At 43.4% G+C, this 22,846-nt stretch overlaps 1 protein-coding gene across 8 annotated transcripts in view; it reads left to right on the top strand.

Annotated features, from left to right (window-relative positions):
* Positions 1 to 22,187, top strand: part of Aig1 (androgen-induced 1) — a 222,909-nt gene extending 200,722 nt beyond the window's left edge. For 4 of the 8 annotated variants that reach the window (XM_039103609.2, XM_039103610.2, XM_006227642.5 and 1 more), the window contains 2 exons: positions 15,077 to 15,240; positions 15,836 to 16,386. In XM_039103609.2, the coding sequence (XP_038959537.1) occupies positions 15,077 to 15,240; positions 15,836 to 15,963 (292 nt within the window). In that variant the 3' untranslated portion in view covers positions 15,964 to 16,386. Of the gene's footprint in view, positions 1 to 15,076; positions 15,243 to 15,835; positions 16,387 to 21,531 lie in introns of those variants that run through there. The other 4 variants (XM_039103611.2, XM_039103617.2, NM_001134425.1 and 1 more) reach the window with 2 other exon arrangements.
* Positions 22,188 to 22,846: the final 659 nt, after the last annotated feature.

Below are 22,846 nucleotides of genomic sequence, written 5' to 3'. Positions count from 1 at the left end.
TCTCAATGGGTGTTCCTTCTGCCTCTGTTTTAATCTTTGCCTCCCTATCCCCTCCCAAGGGTATTCTTGTTTCCCTTTTAAAGAATATAGTCAATTATCTTAATATGCTAAACATTGCACAACTTAAAAGGCAAAATGGGCAGCCATACAATCATTGTAGGACCTCAGTACTCTGTGCAATCGATGAATGCACAGAGAGAAAACGAGTCATGCGGTGATAGACTTGAACAGCACTGAAGATCTGTGGGACTCACAGAGCGCCCCATCCCACACCAACACAGCGCCTTTCCTTTAAACAATTTTATTTACTTTTATTTGACAATTCTTTCTTTTTAGAAAATTTTAACATATTTGACTCCAACCTCCTCCCATTACCATCCTTCCACCCTTTTCCATCTATATTAATTAGGGTTTCAATTACTGTGATAAAACACCATGATTTTTAAAAATAACTTGTACCTTCACATAAAACCAGATACACTCAAACTAATAGAAGAAAAAGTGGGGAAGAACCTTGAACACATGAGGTCTAGGGAAATTTTACTGAACAGAACACCAGTGGTTTATGCACTAAGATCAAGAATCGACAAATGGGATCTCATAAAACTGCAAAGCTTCTATAAGGCAAAGGACACTGTGGTTAGGACAAAACTGCAACCAACAGATTGGGAAAAGATCTTTACCAATCCTACATCTGATAGAGGGCTAATATCCAATATATACAGAGAACTCAAGCAGTTAGACTCCAGAGAATCAAATAACCCTATATTAAAAATTGGATACAGAGCTAAACAAAGAATTCTCAGCTGAGGAATATCAAATGGCTGAGAAGCACCTAAAGAAATGTTCAACATCCTTAGTCATCAGGGAATGGAAATCAAAACAACCCTGAGCATTCTGACCAGTCAGAATGGCTAAGATAAAAAAAAGCTCAGTTGACAACTGATGCTGGCGAGGATGTGGAGAAAGAGGAACACTTCTCCATTGTTGGTGGGATTGCAAGCTGATACAACCTCTCTGGAAATCAGTCTGGAGGATCCTCAGAAAATTGGACATTGTACTACCTGAAGACCCAGCTATATCACTCCTGGGCTTATACCCAAAAGATGCCCCAACATATAACAAAGACACATGCTCCACTGTGTTCATATAGCAGCCTTATTTATAATAAGATATATAATTTATATATATATAAATATATATATATAAATAATATATAATAAATATATTAAATAATATAAATATATAAATAAATAAATATATAATAAATATAATAAATAATAAATATATATAAATAAATATATATAATAAGATTATATAATAATAATACAGAAGCTGGAAAGAACCCAGATGCCCTTCAACAGAGGAATGGATACAGAAAATGTGGTACATCTACACAATGGAATATTACTCAGCTATCAAAAACAACGGCTTTATGAAATTCATGGGCAAATGAATGGAACTAGAAAATATCATCCTGAGTGAGGTAACCCAATCACAAATAAACACACATGATATGCACTCACTGAGAATTAGATATTAGCCCAAAAGCTCAAAGATACAATCCATAGACCACATGAAGCTCAAGAATAAGGACAACTAAAGTGTGGCTGCTTCAGTCCTTCTTGAAAGGGGGGACAAAAATATTCATAGGAGGAGATAGGGAGACAAAGTTTGGAGCAGAGACTGAAGGAGTGGTCCTTCAGAGACTTCCCCACCTAAGGATCCAGCCCATATACACACAGCCACCAAACCCCCGACAACATTGCTGATGCCAAGAAGTGCGTGCTGACAGGAGCCTGATATAGCTGTTTCCTGAGAGGCTCTGTCAGAGCATGACAGATCCAGAGGCAAAGGCTCGCAGCCAACCATTAAACTGAAAATGGGGTCCCCATTGGAGGAGTTAAAGGATTGGAGGAGCTGAAGGGACTTGCAACCCTATAAGAACAACAATACCAACCAAGCAGAACTCTCAGAGGCTAAATCACCACCCAAAGAGTACACACGGACAGACCCAAGGCTCCAGCTGCATATGTAGCAAAGGATGGGAAGAGATAGGTGTTGGGCACCAGTGGGAAGTGAAGCTCTTGGTCCTTCCAAGGCTGGACCCTCCAGTGTAGGAGAATGTCAGAGCAGGGAGGTGGAAAGGGGTGGGTGGTTGGGGGGGGCACACTCATAGAAGGGAGGGGGAGGGGGATAGAATAGGGGTTTTATTGTCGGGAAACTGGGAACTAGGATAACATTTGAAATGTAAATTTTAAAAAAACAATAAAAAAGAAATATAAATAAATAAAAAACATCCAATAAGAAAAATAAAAATAACTTGTAGAAGAAAGGCTTTAGTTTCTATGTCTAAACAGGAACCTAAGGGCAAGAGCAGAGGCTATGGAGGAGCCCTGCTCATTGGCTTGTTCCCCATGTCTTACTCAATACCACCCAAGGCCAATGCCACACCCAATGAGCTGGGCCTTCCCACATCAATCACCCACTGAAAACATAGAGCCCAGCCTTACCCACAGGCCAATCCAGTAGGGGCATTTCCTCCACTGAGATTCCCTCTTCTCAAAAGACTCTAACTTGTATCAAGTTGGCATAAAACTAGCCAGGACACCGCCCAACTATGAGGTTAATCCTTTTCTTCTTTTTCCTCTTCTTCCTTCTCCTCCTCTTCCTCCTCCTCCTCCTCCTTTTCCCATCAATTTTAGTTTGTGACACCAAGCTGTCCTTAGGAGTTGGGCCCACCCTGGTATGTGATCGCCCTACTAAGAGTCATGTCACTGAAGAACACTAAGTATGTTCTCACAGCAACTATCAAGTGCCCAGAGTTCCTCAGGTAGTGGAGGTGGGGATGCAGCGCACTATGCCAAAGGCCTGACGCAATGGCTGAAAGAAATAGATGTGACTTGGCTTGAGGGGCAGGGCCAGGTGTGAGTGGGCAGCTAAGCGCTACAATTCTTGAGGCTGGGGGTTTCAGCTTCTTTAAACATAAAGCTCTTGGAGCTTTTGATCGTTTAATTCAGAGTAACAAACAAACGTTAAACTTTGGCAAAGAACACTTGTCAATGTTCTAGGGCTGTCCTGAATAGTAATGCGAGTCTCATGTGTCACTTAAGGGCCGGAGAGCTCTGAGTCTGGGCCTGTTGGTTCTGGTCATAGACCACATCTACCTCAGGAACTGCTACGTTCCCAGTTCCCATCTCTGCCACCACCACTCAGGCCTAATCCATGAATGGTAAGTGGAAAATAAACCAACAGAACCTTTGTCACTGGAGAAGCAGCACTGTGACAAGAGCAGAGATGTTCTCACTATACAATGTGACATTGGGGCAGCACTCAAAAAAAAAAAAAAAGGATCTCCAGAAGTAGCCAGCGAGATGTGGAGTGCGGAACAGGCAGTGAGGAAGACAGCGAGGAATTCTTAACTGTCCCAGTGAAAAGCATTTAGTGCCTCTGAGGGTCAGAATAGTAAGTGAAGTCACTCTCTGCAAAAGTGTGGAAAATTAGGATATCTGCCGTGGAATTCAGACAGTCCCTCCTCGCCTCCCAGTGTGAATGTGTGGCTTCCTTCAGCCGCCAACTCCAGTGGTCACATGGATCGTAATGGTCCCTTGCTGGGTCCCCACCTCCCTCCTGAAAGAACACATGTTCCCTCCGGTGTTCAATGTGGCAGCTTGATGCTTGGCACCTGGTGTGCTTTGAGAAGTTCCAAGTGATTAAAGTTAAGGAAAACCAGCCACGAGTTTTATGGAGGGAAATTCAGATTGAATTCTCTCCAGGAAAACATCACCATAAAGTCAGGCGGATTGGAGAGAGTGGTTCTCATTGGAAACGAATCATTCGCAACCTGTCTAAGCCTGTGCCAGGAGATGTGCTAAAGGGAAACTTTCTGAAGTTGATTATTGGCCTTCCTTCGTGGATAAATCACTCCGATATTTGTGATTTAGAACCAGGAAGAAAACACATTCCCTCATGACCTCATGACAGAATTCATTCCGAAAGGCTTGCACAATTTGCCTGTTTCCCTGGGGATGGGTGGAGGGACTCGTAACCTTGAAAATATTCTTGTGTGGAGTACAGGGAAATGTTATGTTCTTCCATATAAAGAGAAACACTGGAAAAGCTTCTGTCACTGCTTGTTTGCTTTGCTCAGATATTTAAAAAAAAAAACTTCATTGTAAGCTGATGGTGCTAATAACTCCATTATCTGCCTGTTACAGAGACGAATTACGTACTTATCCTCTATCTCTGCTGTGTTCTCTAGTCTTGGTGTCAACTTCTAGCTCATTCACATACTTTAGATCGTATTAGCAGGCGGCGTTGAAACTACCCTACTAACCTGGAGAGGGGATCAAAGGCATTCCACAGTGTTCGAGGTGATTCGAAAATAGATGAATGAGGTAGAAGTTTTTCCAAAGTGTTAAAGACTTAGCTACATACACAGCCATGTGTAATTTGTGAGGCCCAAATGAGAAATATTAGGAGGGCCCTTTGTTAAAGTAAATTACTAGTAATTACAAAATGGCGACTGTGCATATTTTAATTCAAGCCTCGGTCCCTTCGGAGCACTGTGTACTGTGTGACACATGGCACACACACACAGAGAGAGAGAGAGAGAGAGAGAGAGAGAGAGAGAGAGAGAGAGAGAGAGAGAGAGAGAGAGAGAAAGCCTACTTCAGGATCTGTGGGACTAGCTTCATTGAAAATAATCAAGAAATCTTTATTGAACACTAAATTTTGATTGTGTTGTAAGGTATTACCTTGAAAACTACCCCCAATGTATAACGCTAGGCTTCTGCAGTGCTGTTTGTAAGCTAAATGGTACTTCAACATGACTCAGTGCATCTCTCTGCGTGGTGCTTGTCTGTGAGCGGACGCATTTTCTAGCACTGCTAATACCTAGTGTGAGAGAAGCTTTGAGCCCATTTTTCCATCTAAGCGAGCATCCCTTCACAGAGCCTGCGTCTCGGCTACCTGTTCATTAGCAAGTCTAGGCAAACTCACCACCTCACAGTCTCATAATCACACCTACACACCACGCTACTGTTCATCCCACAAATGAGTGAGTCCGTGAACAGCCACCACAACAACACAAACAAAACTTCCGGAGTTGCCGAAATGCAATAAATCAGGCCCTTGTTAAATCAGTACTAGAAAGTTCACGCAGCCTTCAGAAGAGTCCTCAAGTCGCACACAAAGTTCACTCAACACAGGAATGGATAGACTTGACGGTGAAGTGCAGAAGCATCAGAGGGTTGAGAGACACGATGGGACAAGGAGTTGATGTCCATACGCTATGCTACCTACCCAGGACTCAGGCCATTGCTCGGCAAGTACAGTGAGTCCTCATAGGTTAAATACACATGTGGTGTGACTGTTTCTTAAAAGATAAGTCATCGCCTCCTCCAAAGGAGCGTTTTATCCCCGCAGTGGTTTCCCCTCTTCTCAAAGGAAGTTATAAAATGTGATCCTTGAGTTTTACAAGACACCCAATCTTGTGTTAAAACTTCACTAAAAGTGATTTATGTTGCATTTTTGCAACATTTCTACGATCCTGTGAGTTGCTTTTATATTCAGAGGGGGGAAACTTTATAGAGAGATTTCATGCCTAAGTCATTTTTGGTTTCTAAGCATATTAAAGGGTTTCCAGGATTCCGTTCCCATTCATCATAGACTGACCTCTGGGGCAGCAGAGCAGCCGGCTAAGCAAGTTAAAACCTGACCTTCTGAGACATGTGTCTAGCTTCTCCACTACACAACCTCACTGGGCCTCAGCATTCTCATCTGTAAAATGATACAAACATAGCACCTACCCCTAAAGAAGGGCTCCCAGAAAGCATAGTGCCTGTCACCAGCCTACAAACATAGCTGGCTATAAACCGCTGTGGAACATAAGTCTATATGTGTGTCTTACAAGCTAAAAGCCTAACTTTCTTTTAATTTTTTTGTTTATTCACCTTACATCCCAATACCAGTGCCCCCTCCTCCCAGTATCCCCTCTTGCAGATCCTACCCCATTCCTCCTTCCTCCTTCCTCCTTCCTTCACACACTACACTATCCCTCTCATCTCCCTTGCACAAGTCACTGCACATCTTCTCCCACTGAAGCCAGACAAGGTGTTTCAGTGAGTCAAATGGGATCTACAGGCAGGCAGCAGATTCAGGGACAGCCCCTACTCCAGTTGTTGGGAGGTCTGCATGAAGACCACGCTGCACATCTCTTACATATGTGCAGGGGCCCTAGGTCCAGCCCATGCACTCTCTTTGGTTGGTAGTACGGTCTCTGGGTGGCCCCAAAGGTCCAGCTGAGTTGACTCTGTTGGTCTTCCGATTGAGTTCCTGTCCTCTTTGGGTCCCTCAATCGTTCCCCCAACTCTTCCATAAGACTTCCCGAACTCCACCTAATGTTTGACTGTGAGTCCCTGCATCTCTTTCCATTGACTGCTGGGTGAAGCCCCCTCAGGGAACAGTTATGCTAGGCTCCTGTCTGCAAGCATAACAGAGCATCATTAATAGTGTGAGGGTTTGATTCTTGCCCATGGGATGGGTCTCAATTCGGGGCAGTCATTGGCTGGCCATTCCCTCCTTCTCTGTCCTTCATCCCTGCACATCTTGTAGGCTGTACACATTTTTGGGCAGAAGGTTTTGTGTGTAGGTTGCTGTCCTTATCTCTCCCCTGGGAGTCATTCTTGGCTATAGGAATTGCGAAAGCCTAACTTTCAAGTCACCTAGCTCCTTATCTAAATTTGAATAGTATCCTTTTAGCCTCCTTAAATAATCAGGGATCTAAAAAGGCTCCTGGTGGTATGATAGCTTCTGTGTCCATTCAGGATAAATAAGGATAACAGCCAGAAAAGGAAGGGTTGACATGGGGACCTCATTCATGTCACTGTCCCAGCTCATGATCTTTGTCCATGTGACCAAGTGAGCTACTAAATTTGAGGTCAGATTTTTTAACTCTTCATCAATATGTGATATGCAGTCAATACCCAAAGTAGATTCCAATAATACTACACACACACACACACACACACACACACACACACACACACACACACAATCTGAAAATGTCCTTCCTTGCACTTGACAAACGGGAAGCCAGGTAACTCTTGATTCTCAGTTTCTTTGCTAATAGACATGGTGTCTTTGAACCACTCCCTGGCTTCAGGAAACCACATTTCCCTCTCTCTCACACCCATATCCCTAGCCCACATTTCATGGTTTACCTATTTAGTCCCATTTTCCCATCTTCCTCTTGAAACACAACCCTTTTTGGAGCTCTTTCATGAACCAGTTTTCCTGATGCTTTCTGTACTACACTCTCATGGAGATAGTCACAGTCTGTTCCCTAGCATTTTGTTGACAGTGAACATTTTTGTTGACAGTTGGTGTTGCCACTTCAGACCCATGTAACTAACGGCCTTCGGGACTCCCCTTGTATATCATTTGGATACCTCAAACTGAGCGTGTCCAGACAGAACTCCTCATCCCCTGAAGGCAGCATCCTCACTGCCTTATTTCCTATCTCAGGAAATGGCAACCCTCTCCACCTGGCTCATCAAGCCAGGAATCTATGATTAATCCTTAACTCACCTCAGAGGCTTCACCGTATAAGCCCAGTCAATCACCAAGTCCTCTAATTCCATTTCTGAAGAGAGTACATTTTATTTTTAATGTTTACTATGAATTGAAAAACCACATTCTGTGTCATGACCTAGCCGGGATGTGGTGTGTGTGTGTGTGTGTGTGTGTGTGTGTGTGTGTGTGTGTGTGTGATCGTGCATGCATTTCCATATGACTGAAACTTTCCTTTTGCAAGCCAGTTTGCATCATCGTATGTCTGACATTTTTCTTCTGATATCTTGTTTTTGTTTTTAATGTTTGTTACCAGTGGTTATTGGCAAATACTGAACAACCAGTGCTTCAGGGAACAGGGGAAAGGTATATAGTGTTTGTCCTTGGGTAAACAGTCTCTCTGTGGTTCAATGTAAGCAACATCTGCTTATGACCTACACTTTGATAGATGCTGGTCTATATATCTTATGAAACTGTCCATTAATTTTCATTTCCAATGCTGCCATTTCCATCTAGGCCACCACTATTCCGGATAGAATTGATTTTCAGTTCCATCTGTCCACTTTATTTGATATGCTTCAAACACTTCTTCCTCACTACACTTGATAGAGTCTAACGTTTGGATGATTTAAGAAGACCACCCAGAGTTGACACCAGCCCCACCCTGATCTCAGCAAGAAAAAAAAAAGTTTCTTCTTGACTATCTTAAGTCAAGATTCCCTTTTTCTTGGGTCTTTGGATATTCCTTTTAGCTAAAAAGTTCTTTCCTCCCATCTTTATTCAACTAAATCTTCCTCATCTGGCACAGCTTAAATGGCTTCTCGTCATCCACTCAGGTTCCTGACATATGACAGGCCTAGTGGGAACTGCTAAGTTGACAGCTTCTAAGCCTTACAAAACGTGTACTCTAGTTCAAGTCAAGTTAGGACTCAAATTTAAGCTCTAGTAAAAGAGCCTAAATAAAAAAAAATATATCTATGGTTCCCTAAGAACTTACTATATTTGAATTAACCTGATGGACGGGGGGAGTTGGAGAGGGGAGACTTCTCTGAGTAGAGTGATGGCTGCTTGTTTATCAGAGTAGAACTAGGATATCTGAAGATAGATACAAGTTCACTAATCTACAGGATGGGTAACAACCAGCATAGGGAAGAAGAGGCACACATGAAAATCCTCATTACAGGAGGGAACGTGGGAAATCGGGACCAGATGCCAATCGGTGTAACTAGACTCCAAAGAGCAGAAGGAGAAAGGATTCAAAAAGAAGCAAACAGACGAGCCGCTGTGAGGCGGGTGTCTACACTCATTGTGTATAACAAAGACGAATGGAGAACCACTGACGGGTTAAAAGTTAATGTGCTCATATCTGTGACAGAGAAAACTCATGGCGCCCAGTGTGACAGTAGAAAAGTAGGGAAAAGAGAGAAGACACAACATAGAAACTCTTGCAGTCTCCGGACTGAGAAATTGTCACACAAATTAAATAGAAATCAAAAACAAATCAATGTGTTGCAGAGACGGTTGAGGTAACCTTGATCAGACCGTGCGTGATGAAAGGGGGAGACGTTGACAGGTGTCTGAGTTGCAAAATGAAACCATTCTCAGAGTTGAGGAATTCGGGAAGTCTGTCCAGAAATAGAAATAACGTTGGCTGTAGAAAGACTGAGTTGGAGTCAGAGTTAAGATGTGCAAAATGACTTGCTTTGAGAACTGAGAATATTTTCTAAAACATAGAAGAGATAACTAGGTAGGGATAGAAGTCTGTGAACTCTCTATGTATGTGATGGGTGGGAAGCCACAGCCATGAATTTATCAACGGAATGCATAGCATTAAAAAAGTGATTATAAACTAAGCTTCAAGGAATGCCCAGGGCTGTAGAAATGACTCACTGGGTAAAAGAGCTTACTGTTCCTGCAAAAGAACAGTTGTTCTTTTGAACTTTGTGACTCCCAACTTCTATAACACCGGTCCAATGTGTCTGACATCCTCTTCTGGCCTGTGAAGGCCCCAGACAAGCACACAGTACACTTAGATGCCTGCAGACCAACCAGCGTTACGCTTAAAGTAAGACCATGAAGTCCACATTTCATGGTAGAATAGTGAATGAACTTACAGAGGGTGAAAAAGACTGTTCAGTGTGGCAGGGGACAAAAGGAAAGAGAAATGGCAACCAAACCAATAAGCATGCTGTGTTGGGACATTAAGGATGAAGTGGTAGGAACTGGAGAGATGGCTCAGTGGTTAAGTTCACTTTTCCAGAGAACCCGTGTTCAGTCTCCAGCGTCCACATGGCAGCTCACAACTGTGTGTAACACCAGTTCCAGGGGTGTGGTGCCCTCTTCTGGCCCCCACACACACATGGTGCACAGACATACATTTAGACACACACATGGTGCACAGACATACATTTAGACAAGACATTCAAACACATAAAATAAGGAATAGATACACATAAGCCCCCCTTTCTCTCTCTCTCTCTCTCTCTCTCTCTCTCTCTCTCTCTCTCTCTCTCTGTGTGTGTGTGTGTGTGTGTCTGTAACATATTTTTAAAAACACTAAGTTACGTTGGCAGAGGAGCAATGCAGAGTTCAGGGAATCAGTAAGTACTCATCGGTTACTAATTTGCCTCGGAGAGAAGGAGAGTCAAAGAACAATGGTTATGAAATTGTTGAAAGCTTTTTTTTATTGCACATTATGAAAGTCATTTGAACATATCAGCCATGAAGAAAGGCTTGAAAGCAAGTTGAATATGCAAGAGAATGCACCAAGATGACTAGTTGGACATAAGCAATCTTTTCAAGAGCAGAAGATAATCCCTGTGCTTCCAAGGCACTCCTATCCTGGCCTTTGTAATTGTTATGAGTCTTAGCCCTACAGCAGAGCCATCTCTGCAGCTCCTGGCCTTTGAAACTGTGCCCTCGCTTGCAAGTGCTCTTATATAGGCATCTCCTCCGTCAACTTTACCTCTCCATCTCTGTTTGCAAAGTGCTCAGAGGGAAGTCATGGACAAGCGTTGGTTTTTTTTTTTTTTAACTTGTAAATTTCAAATAAGTGCATTAGAAGTATATGTGATAAAACATACAATTCAGAAGTCTTATAACGCCCATTAATATGCACATGCATGTACATAGGTATACCCACGCACACATGCACACGTTAACCCTGGCTGTTGATTTCTGCGGAAAAATCTCTAACATAAGTTGCCGTCGCCTTAAGCATAGATATCTGGGCACTTACATGAGAAAACTTTAAAAATGAGGCAGCAGTTGAAAACGAACCAAGATCTAAGAACTCCCCATTCACAGATGAGCAAGGCCATGAGTCAGCTTTGTGCAAAAAACTTAACTGTGATAACATCAAGGAAGCAAATGGTGAAATCACAACCTGTTAGGACAAGTGGATACATCATTCACACCAATCCAGGTGGAAGCCCAAGTAACAGGACTTCTACATCTCTACCTGAAATGATAAAAAAATAAAATAAAATTACAGAGCAGAGGGCAAAAATGGCTATTTTGAGACAATATCATGTGCCTTAGGGAAAGCAAGCCAGACAGCAAAAAGGAGATCATGCATGGGTGGGACAGGGGCTCTGGAGGCCCCACTCCTATTTGGGTTGCTGCTGGGGTGTGAAGGGTGGGTTTCCTTCATCAGCGTAGCCACTGTTAAGTTCTTTGGGCTCCCACAAACTTTTCTCCCACCACCTACATTCATGCAAACAATCCTAATTACTCATGTAAAAGCAGAGACATAGATGGAGAAGTGGGACATGTTAGGAACAAAGGGTCCAAGGACTATAATACATTATATACATAATAAATAAATTAAAGTTGTTTCAAAGGGGAAACAACTGTGCATTTCGCTCCTGGCTTTCCCAGTTTTTCCCGACGGTGCTTGGCTTGGCCTCAGCTTATTGTGAAATGGGGCTAACCAACCCTTTCAGGGGTTGGATAAGGGGCACATCAGATGATAGAGCATGCGACAGGCCGACTGCACAGGAGTCAGAGTGTAGGGATGGCGGGATGATACGTGGAAAGCTCAAGTCAGAATTATCGTTTGTCCACGGTGGTATCGACGTGGTGACTGGTCATGGAATTCTAAAGTTTCAGGAAGGATCCGGTCTGGACACATAAATGTAGAAGTTAACTAAAGACACATAGGCATTATATGTTGGTCCCGTGTAGATCAAACGTGCATTACACTTGCTGAGGAGCAAACCTCAGGCTTAGCAGCAGATCCTAAGAACAATAAATGAAAGGCCCAGTCCACTAAAGGCCAGCACAGTAGCAGGAACAGATATGCAGAATGTAAGTGCCATTCAGAGATGAATTGCACCCCCAGTTTGCCTAATGGAGGAAAGGGTCTTACAGTGAGTCAGGTTTGTAACGGGTTTGTAAAACTAATTGACTCTTTGATAACATGAAGTTGGGGATCTGTTGCTTATTTCCTACATGGAGGCCACTTGGTAGCTGCCCAACACCTCCTTACCTTAGTTAAAACTAGACAAGAAAGATCTAACCGCCAGTGATTTATGACTAACAGAGCAAGTCATATCAACTCCACATCTCATACCGACAATCAACAGTTTAATTTCCATTGGTCTCTACCAGTCCTTCTGCTAAAAAACAAAAACAAAAACAAAATAAAACAAAAAAACCTTTTTGCTAGTGTTTCATATATTATATCCTGACCAGAGTTTCCTCTCCCTCCACTTCTCTCTTCCCCTCCTCTCCCCTGCCCCCTCTCCCCTAGGTCCACTCCTCCTCTGTCCCTTTCAGAGAAGTACAGGCTACCCAGCGATATCGACCAGAGCATATTGAGTCCAGACGCAGGCCCTCTGATCAAGGCTGCAGGAGACCATCCAGTAGGAGGAACAGGGTCCCAAGAGCCAGCCCCTGTTCCCACCGTTAGGATTCCCATGTGAACAACAAAATACACAGCCATCATATACACACAGAAGACCTAGCTTAGACCCATGCAGGCTCCCTGGTTGTGGCGTCAGTCTCTGTGAACTGATATGAGCCGTGATTAGTTGGTTCTGAGGGCCATGTTCTTGTGGTGTACTTGACCCTTCTGGCTCCCTCTTCTCCAGGGTTCCCTAAGCTCCACCTAATGTTTGGCTGTGGGTCTCTGTGTCTGCTCCCATTGGTGGCTCGATGAAGCCTATCAGGTGAGGCTCCGGTTATGGGTATAGCAGAGTATCATTAGGAATCATCCCGTGGACTCTTAGTGCATGTGTGATAACGCTTTTCACAGAATTATTTTGGCTTCATTAAGAGAATACAGGGGGCTGGAGAGATGGCTCAGTGGTTAAGAGCACCCAACTACTCTTCCAGAGGTCCTGAGTTCAATTCCCAGCAACCACATGGTGGCTCACAACCATCTGTAATGGGATCTGATGCCCTCTTCTGGTGTGTCTGAAGACTGCTACAGTGTACTGATTTATAATAAATAAATAAATCTTTTAATAAAAGAGAGAATACGGTGGAATTATTCACCATCTGTAGATGTATACTTACGTGGTATAGTTATGATGTCGAGCCCCCGAATTTTTCAACATCTACGACACAAACTCCCTCTTCCTCCTTTCCCCTCATTTCCTTGTGTATTAGTGACATTTCCACTGCTGTTACACACAGAAAAAAGCAACGAAAACAAACACGATATCCTTGGGTGAACAGTTTAAAGGGAGGGAAGGCTTATTTATCATCCATCCCAGCATCAGCGGTTTCTGTCCATGTCATGAGCTCTGACAGCACTCACAAAGAAGAAAGTAGAACGGGAAAGTTGCTCATCTCGTGGGGACTGAAAGGAATGTGGTGAAAGGGTAGCCTTCAAAGGCAGTCCCAACAGCCCGCTTCCCCTAAATAGACTTTACACCTCACAGCGCCTTCAACTTCCCAATAGCCAGTTAACTAGGAATGCATCAACCGCTTAATCCACAGGCTGGCTCAAAGCCCTCAGGATCCAAACACCTTCCAAAGGCCCCACCACAGGACGCTGCTGCTTTGAGGACTGTGCCTTCGTTCGGTACATGGGTTTGGGAGCAGTTTTTGACCGAGAATGTCATACATAATCATCTCCATTGTGATTTCTGTCTCTTGATTTGCCTGTTTTAGTGCCTCCTATAAATGGAATAACCGCAAGTTTTCCTGTGTTTGATTCCTTTATTATGTTCTGAGGTTCAGTGTGTATTGTAGCGTATACTAAAGCGTTCTCCTTCCTTGTACAATATAACATCCCACTGTATATTATATACAACTCTTTGTACCTTCATTCCTCCTTTGATGGGCATAGGTTCTTTCCAATACTTGGCTGTTCCAAATGCTAATATATTGGTGTGTTACAGTCTCCACTCTCCATTATTCTGGAGATATCATAAAAGTAGAACCATAAACCACAACATTTTAATACCACGAATGTGCTATGCCTGCATATGAATACATCTGTGTATGATTTGGGCTCTGTGAGTCTGTGCTCCGTTCATTTAAAAACCCGAAATGCTTTCAGACTCGCCACCAGAGTAAGTTTCGCCTCAGTGGCGATTGGGCTTTACCCACAGAAATAAAGGAAGCTCTGTAGTGAAGGCCCAAGCCTTCCTGCCACCAGTGAAGCCCTTACGTAAGTGTGTCCACGTTAGTAAAAGAATGGAACCAGAAAGGGAGATAGCCAAGCCCGAACACTAAGGTCTAGAGAGTAACCTTATTTCCTGATGTAATAGTTATTTGTATTTCACTCACCAAAACCGGCACTCTTAAGTAAAGAAGTGAACCCCCAAATAATACAGAAAACAGCTCCCAGCAGCCGTGCCTGTACTGAGACGGTGGAGGAGACACCGTCACTAAGCTCCGGGAGGCAATGCTACTTGGTGTTGCCATTCCCACAGAACCAGAAACATCCAGCCCAGCAAATTACAAGTGGGCACGCACAGGCATTTAGAAGGGAAGTGAACCTGAGGATCAGGGAGGCAGGAAGCCTGTGTATGCAGAGTAATGAGCCCGTGTTCTGGTCTCGCTGAAAGGTAGCATGGCAAGAAACCTGGCATATACTGTCAGCTTTCGTCTAGGGTGATTGCCTAATGCTGCATTGTTCCATTGTATACAGGAGAGATTAAAAAGATTGTATAACAGTATTAAATCCCCTGGCAGTTTCTAATCCCTGACCAAAACCTTTTAAGTGTCGTTAAAGACAAGAAGACGGTGCCGGAAAGGAGGAGACAGGCAGATGTGTCACTCAGTGCAGCGTGGGGCCCTGACCGGGTGCCTGGGACAAATAAGACACAGCAAAGAATGGCAAAGAGAAGTGGTGGTTGGGCTGGTGTGGATGGACAGTTTGACTTCTAACTGGGAACTTCCCCAGAATCACACAAGATGTTAACAGACAGAGTGTGTGGATAGACAGGAGCTCCTTGCTAGTGGCATGGGTTTGCATTTGCAACACCATGGCTTTGACATCTGTCATGGCTGGGACTCTACCGTTGTCTCTTTTCCAATTCCAACGCAGGGTGTGCTGGATACATCATGTCACCGGCATGTGGGTGTACCCTTTCCTGGAACACATTGGCTCAGGAGCCAGGATCATCTTCTTTGGGTCGACAACCCTCCTAATGAATTCCCTGTACTTGCTCGGAGAAGCACTCAACAGCTACATCTGGGATGCCCCGAGAAGTGAGTATCATTCCGGGCTCATAAAGGAAGAGCAGTGCTGCCTACGAGACCCTTGGCCGAGGGGAGCGCTGGCAGCCGGCTCCTCTTCAGTCTTCTACGGAAGCTTCGTGGGTTTTTTTTTGTTTTGTTTTGTTTTGTTTTTTATTGCAGCATTAATTTAGGAGCTGCTGGCAGTGTTACCCGAAAGGTTTATTTCTCACTTGCTCTTATTAGGTAGTAAAACATCCAAACCTAGAGATAAAAGAAGCATGCTCATAAAATTATATATAGAAAAAAAAAATACGGTGTTGACAGGGGGAGCAAAAGCGAAGCCAGCTACGATCTCCAGGATTCTGCCATAGTGAACAGACCCTAAATTAAATAGTAAGTTATTCAACTGGCTTCATTAAAAGTCACCAGATCTCATTTTTTTATATCATCTTTTCATGGGTGCGGCCGGCTCAAAGGAATCTCATGACTGTGAAGCCAGAACAATAAACACTGCAGGTGGCTGCCCTTTGCCGGAGCGGAAGGTCATGGACAGATGCGATGTATTTCATGGCTGCTAAGGCTCCTTTAACCTTTGACTTGATTTCTCTTTTGTTTCTATTTATAGCCAAGCCTCCTCCTTCTCAAGACACCCAGTCTTCTTTAAACTATGCCAACCCTGTCAAAAATCTATGTAAAGATAAGCAAACGCTGGAAGGTTTGGAGAGGCAAGAGCTTGAACGTGTAGTGATCTGAATCCCACATGAAAACACAGCCAGGGGGTGATGGTGCGGGGGTTTCAGAGAGACCTGGACATCTCCTTGGACACAGTCCCTTATGCTGGATGTCACCTGTAAGTGACGTGTGATCCATCAGTGCTGAACGCTGACTGAGGACCATCACTGCGCAGGACCTCAGTCCACTTGACGAATTAAGTAGTCGCTGCCACAGTCACTGAAGCAGACTGGTTCTGTGTGCGCCTCTTCCGAGACCGCAGACGCTGAATGACCCCAGTTTTTAATCTGTTCAGGCCACAGCTCGGAGAGCCAGACAGTAATCTGTTCGTGATGTTCCCCCTCCCCATTCAACGGAAGCAGTAATCTTTCTCCTTTAAATTATAGAATCGCGGGGTGCACTTAAAAATGTTTTTGAAATAAAATACAAACTTTCCTCACCTTCCTCAGAGAATGGCTGTAGTTAGATTTAAGCGATTGTGTGCAGTCCTGGGGAAAAGACTTCTGGCTTCCTCTGTCCTCTTGATGTCCTCGATTCTGGGAGACATTTGCCCATAACTCTGCCGCTTCCTTGAGCAGATGGCTTGAGTGGCAGAGGAGATAAATATTCAGTCTGGATTGTAAGGAGTTGTTTACCAGCAGCCTTGAGTGAGGATTTAAAAGTGAATAGCAACACTGAGGGTGTTTGTTTGTTCGTTTGTTTGTTTGTTTGTTTGTTTGTTTTTAACTGTCTATACTGGTTGACCAGTCTTCACCTTTTTCTTACAGGGCATGCATAAAAGTCAGTCACCGTTTGATCACGTATTTCTGTACAGAGAATAATTTGCTCTACATTTATCTAGGGGAGCCCATAGGAACTGTTGTTTGTGTCAAGCCAGCGTCTTCCCACAGATGGCTTTCTCAAGCGTGTGGTCATGTGTTCATCTGATGCTCATATGTCTGTCTCATAATCGTGTTTTAGATGCAGGTAACTTCTGTCTGCTCTCACAGATTCACATAAGGTGAAGACCAAGTTTTCTTATGTAGCTCAATGTCACTCCTCAGACATCGTCTACATTTATACTTTTAAGGACAGGCTCACCATTGCCCAAGAACTCACCATGTAGGCTAGGCGGGCTTGCCGGTGGGTCCCAGGACCTGCCTGTGTCTACCTCCTCAGCACCTGGAACTACAAATTCATGCAAATATGTAATAATTTTAATCTGTGTATTAGGGATCTAGGGTCCTCGTGCCTGCAAGGCAAGTACTTTGCTGACCGAGCCTTTTTTCTAATCCTAGCTCCTAAATTTGCATACTAAGAAATTTCATTCTGTCACATAGTGGAATTTTTATTTATTCACCAACACTTAAAAATTGGAAATTTTCATACCACAGCTGGACTTTCTCTCCTTATCAGATATTTTAAGATCTGGCAACACGGATCCCACCGCTCCTTCTGCCAACAATGGGTTTGAATTGAGGATCATCAGTTGCCACCTTTAGATGTCTGCCTAGCTCTCTCTGATTCTCATCTGACACTTAACCCAGTCAATTTCACAGTTGGGTTTGAAAGTACAGATTAAAAGTAGTCTAGGCATACGTGTGGGTGTTCATGCACGTGATGATCACTTTCTGGTACGGTATAAAATGTTGTCACCCGTCATTCTTCAGTGGGTATCCTCCGCCTAGAAGGGATGCTGCACTTAAGCCACCTTGCTGAATCCTTCATGGTTTTCAAAGACTCAAATCCTCTGGCTTGCTTATGCTACAACTTCAAGATGAAAAACACGTTGCAGACCATCACAGCTGAGAGAAGAATCCTCGAAATTATTTAAACCCTTCCCCTCCTTTGCATAGGTGTCTGAGGCCTATAACTGCCCTATTCAGACAGTTGCTGGTAAAGGCAGTGACCCCACCCAAGGTTCATCTGCTTGTCACGTCTAGTGAACATGCAGAAGGGCTCCATGTTTCAGAAACACAAAACAGACCTGTCTGCTGGGAAATGCAAGCCCTTAAAATAAGCTAAATTAATAGTCAAGCACTTGCTTTTTTTTTTTTCAAATAAAGCGACTTAAGGTGAATTTGTAAGAACTGTTTGTGTTTACTGTAACAAAACACCACAAGCTGAATATTCTAAACAAGAGAAACAGGTTGAATGTCATGCGTAGATTCCAGAAGGTCAAAAGCAAAATGTTCTCTGGAGTGATTCCTTAGGAGATCATTGAGAGGAAGGTGGCCCCCGGCCTGTCCTGAGCTACTTATCTTCATACTCAAAGATGTACTCCCTGTGTATGACATGGTCTCCCAGTTTCCCTGTTCAGAAGGAGAGCAGTCATATGTAATGGCATTCACCATAATAACTTCTTGTTAACTTTGTGAAGACTTCATCCAAATAAAGTTATAGCTCAAGACACTGGGAATTCGGGAGCAACATCACAGGTTGATGGTTCTAAATAATAGTCCCCCTACCATAAGTATATTTCATATATACATATATGTGTGTGTATATATGTGTATATATATACATATATGCGTGCACACACACACACATTTTTCACACAGGTAAAATATATTCTTTTCATCCCTGTGGCCCCAAAATGCCATTCTGACATCAACTCTTTAATAATAATAATAATAATAATAATAATAATAATAATAATAAAAACATTCTCCCTAAGTATGATACAAACCTCTAAACCATGTATGTATAAGATTTGGTCATAAGTCATCCCAAAGCAAAATTGTTCTCCCAGTTTGTGTAAACATGTAAAACCAGGCAACATTACCTCCTTCTAAAACATAATGGTGGTGCAGACCTAGGATGGGCAGTCCTCTACCAAATGGGAGAAAGAAAAGAGACTGAGGGGATCATGGCTCCCAAGCAAATCTGAGAGCAAGCAAAGGAAATTTCCTTTAATTGAAAGACTTGAGAATAATCCCCTTCGACTGAATGCTGTGACCCCAAGGCTCACAAGGAAGGGCTGGGCCCTGACTTCAGACCCCCAGAGAACAGTAGTTTCACCCTTCTCCAAATCCTGGACAGGGATCACAGTAGGGAAGGATGCTGTACTCTGGAACCTAAGAAGGACTAATGACCGAAAGGCCTCGACTCATTGGTCTTTCTTTCATGCTGTGTTTGAGCTTTGTGTCCAGGCCGGTACTTCAGTGGGGTCTAAAACTCTCAAAGACAACACTAGTCCTGCAATTCAGAGACGAGGATCCTTCACAGGCTGTGCTGGATGACTGCCTTTCATTCTGGCTTCTTCTGCGGCGATTGCGTGGATCCATGACTCAGATGCCTGTTTTCTTTAAGAAAAAAAAAATGTCTGACCACACCCTGGGCATTCTTGTACATTTTGAAGTTCTGTGGGTACTTGGGCATATGATTGTGCAAGTCAACCCATGACACCTGAAGCATTTCTGTCCTTCAGTTAAGACTGTCCTAACTCCAGTAACTCTGACTAAGGCAACTGTTCTCACCAGAGTCAAATTTAAGACCAGAAACAAGACCGCTCAAGAGTGAAAGACAGACAAGAGGAGAGAGAATAGGCAAGAGGGGATTGGGGGAGGAAGTCAGACCCAGGCCTCCAAGTGGAGGAATAGGCCCCTTCTCCATAATGTCCATCCAGGTTGCCTGGCCCCATGACAGAAATCCCATTCTCCCCCTTTCTGAACACCGCCGCCTAGTGTGAACAATCTCCCTGCTGTGGAATATGTCTGGATACCTTCCTTTTGGTCAGCCTTGACCCCTGTGTTCCGCAGGTACAGCCTGCCTCAGCTCTTTGATGGGTCTGCCTGGTTTTGTTGTTTTGTGGAAATGCATTCAGTTCTTTCATCATTTATAGCTATGTGATTATTTATTCCTTTCTACCTCATGACTAAAAAACTAACATATGTGAGAAGCCATTTCCCTCCCCACATCAGGGAAGCCCAGGTCCTCGAAGTTGGCCCTCGGTCGAAGATCCCACCATTGCTGCCACATCGACCCAACAGCAGAACGTTCTAGACAAATGAGACTAACGAGAAAAAGCAAACTGTTTTTCATCCTCCCACCCCCAGCTTTGCTCGTGTGTAGAAAACATAGGACAGAAGTGGAGACTCGGGCGTGTGAGCCATCTGAAGGGAGCCTACATGTCAACTGCCATTGCTGTGGGGGACCTACCCAACAACAAAGACACAGTGTCTATTCTTACGGTTGAATTTCTCCTCCTCTCTTCTCATGCCCTTATTCCTAGGTCTGATGTTTCCCTCACGTGATCTGGGAGACAGATTTTTGGAAAGAGTATTTTAGATCTCTAACAGTTCCTTCCTTGCGAAAGTCAACCACGAAAGAGGATGTTTGCTCAGGAGCATTCGCTCACATCCCACTGCATCATCCAGTCTCCACGAAGCTAGCTGGGACTGGGAGTTGGTAGGGGAGGGGTGTCTCTAACATGTGCCCTAAAATAATTGCAACCCTTGGATCTTGGATCTTTTTGTCATTTGGGGACCCTACATGTTGCTTATTTCTCTCCTGCTAGTTCTGATTTCAGAGTCTCCTCTAAGCACATTTATTATCTAACAAGATTAGCTGAGTATCTACTCTGAAATAGACGCTAAAAAGCACTAAGATTGTGACTAAGAACAAAAGTGTTTCTGCACTTGGAGATCTAGACATTTATAAAAGAATGCTAGCAGGACCAGGAAGACAGTATTTAGAGGTTCCTTTGTTGTTTTTCATTACCGCTATTAAAAGAAAAAGTATTCAAGAACTTTTGGGAAGACTAGAAAAATGTTTATGTAGAAGTGAAAGGAAGGAAGGAAAGAAGGAAAGAAGGAAGCAAGAAAGAAGTAGAATTTCTGGATTTAAGTATAACTAGCAGGAATGGACTAAACAATTTCAACTTCAGGAAAATGAACCTTCATCAGCCAACACTGCAGACAACAGACAAGGCCTTACTGATCCAGTACCTACAAGTCCTTCCGGAAAAGTAGATCTGAATGGGTTGACTCCCTCAGGCAGACCTTGAGTTCCAGCATGCACAAGTATGGGACCAAGAGAATAGCCCGGGGAGGCTGTGAATTTGCTCTCTAGCATGGGGCAGACCAGGGATGGGGTTAAATATGTATAAGCAGAAACAGCTCCTGTAGCTAAATGGGGCCTCATGAGCTTTTTAAAAATAACAGATTTTAAGAAGAAAGACTCCTTTGGCGTTTAGAAACCCAGAATCCTGGTGTTGAGAATGGACAGGACTGATGTGTACCATGAATGAAGCTATTTAAATGCATCAGCCACAGGGCTCTTGCTGCTGGGGGCTGGTTGAGAAGCAATCCAGCTTGAGTACCCATCATGCAGAGCAATGCCTCTTAGTCAGGAGTCATACCGCCTCAGGGTCCTACTCCCAGAAGCATAAGGAGCTGACTGTGTCTTGGATGTGTTAGGAAAGGGTGAGGAAAGAGCTCACTGAGGGCAACATTTCTGGAGAACACTGTAAATGACCCGGCTTCTTAGCTTAGAAGAGAGGGACAGAAATGGGGATGGCAGTGAGCTGAGGTGGCCAGAGATTCTGTGAGCAGCACCAGCGTAGCTCTGTGCCTGATGCTCCAATAAAGCTTTTTGCTTCTATTTTAGGTTTAGAAGAAGAAAAAGAGAAGCCTAAACTGGAGTGAGATCCAAGTCTGAGGAGAAGCGGGGAGGAGCTGCCCTTGAATTCTTTGGGCCCTGAACATCATCAATGAAGAGAGAACAGCACTTCAAAGGAGGCCGTTGCAACAGTCCTGTCTCCCTGACCCTGAGGAAGGACAACTTTTATATGCAAATATGTACAAAATAGGATATGTTGCCTTTGAAAATAACTCATACTCCTTGTTGTACTCTACCCAAGTTCATTATTGATGACATTTTTTCCTCTTTTCTAGTTTTAAAATTAAAGTTGGTCATTGAGTTTTCATTTCTGCAATAATAACTCTACTTCGTCAAGTAAAGAAAAAACATCAAATATATTTCTTATTGAGGAATATGATAAGATTGGAGGGGCAGATGTGGGTGGAGGCATTCATAGTTAGTCTTAAAGGAGGCTGGGGTCATGACACTAGGGTACAAAATGGACCCAGGAGAATGCAGGGTAGGTGGTTCCGGTGGAGGTAGAATCAGGCTTGCCTCCGTGAGCAGTGTTAGTAATAGTATCCGTTTAGTCAAAACCCTGAGTGTGCTTGGATCTCCCTGTTTGATCTGTGAAACTCTTCCCATATACAAACGTGACTGTTAATAAAAACCAAGCAACCCAAGCTTGTGTCTGCATTGTCCGTCTCAGAGCCTTAACAGCGCGGTTGAAGTGCCTGTTCTTGCTTTGCTCCTGCGGAAGCAGGACCTATTGAAAGCAGATTGACCACACCTCACTCATTCCTGTGCTTTTATTTCAAAACTCATATGTTTCCCTAATTCCAGCAAGAACATGCTAAAATCTAACTTATAAAATCTTGAACATAAATATTTGAAAGGTGTAAAAGAGTATTGTACCAAGCATAAAGGATCACTTGGTATAAATATTGGCTGTATATGCTAAGATAGAGTAATGTGTAGTTTGAAACCATTTACTCTAAAAAATGACAGAATCGTGACAACTTAGGAGGTTCTAAAAATCCCTCCACAAGCACCTATACATGCATCCCTTTTTAATGACAAGCACTTCATAATGGAGCCTGATTAAACCCATTGACTAACTGGGAAGGACTCATGACTCTCTAAAGAGAAAATATTATTAAGGCTCCTGGTAATTTATTCACAGATAATTCAAAGAGGTATGCTTTAGTACTAAACATGTTCCTACATCACAGACTATGTATACCCAATTTCAAACACTATTTTATTAAAACGTTCAACCTGAAGAAGAAAAATTTAGTTAATAACTATGCTTACAAGAAAAATCTAACAAGTACCATGAAAT

Source organism: Rattus norvegicus, chromosome 1, assembly GCF_036323735.1.
Source record: "Rattus norvegicus strain BN/NHsdMcwi chromosome 1, GRCr8, whole genome shotgun sequence".
Classification (NCBI taxonomy): Eukaryota; Metazoa; Chordata; class Mammalia; order Rodentia; family Muridae; genus Rattus; species Rattus norvegicus.
The sequence above is the reverse complement of the archived record's forward strand: the minus strand, read 5'-3'. Positions and strand labels throughout refer to the sequence as shown.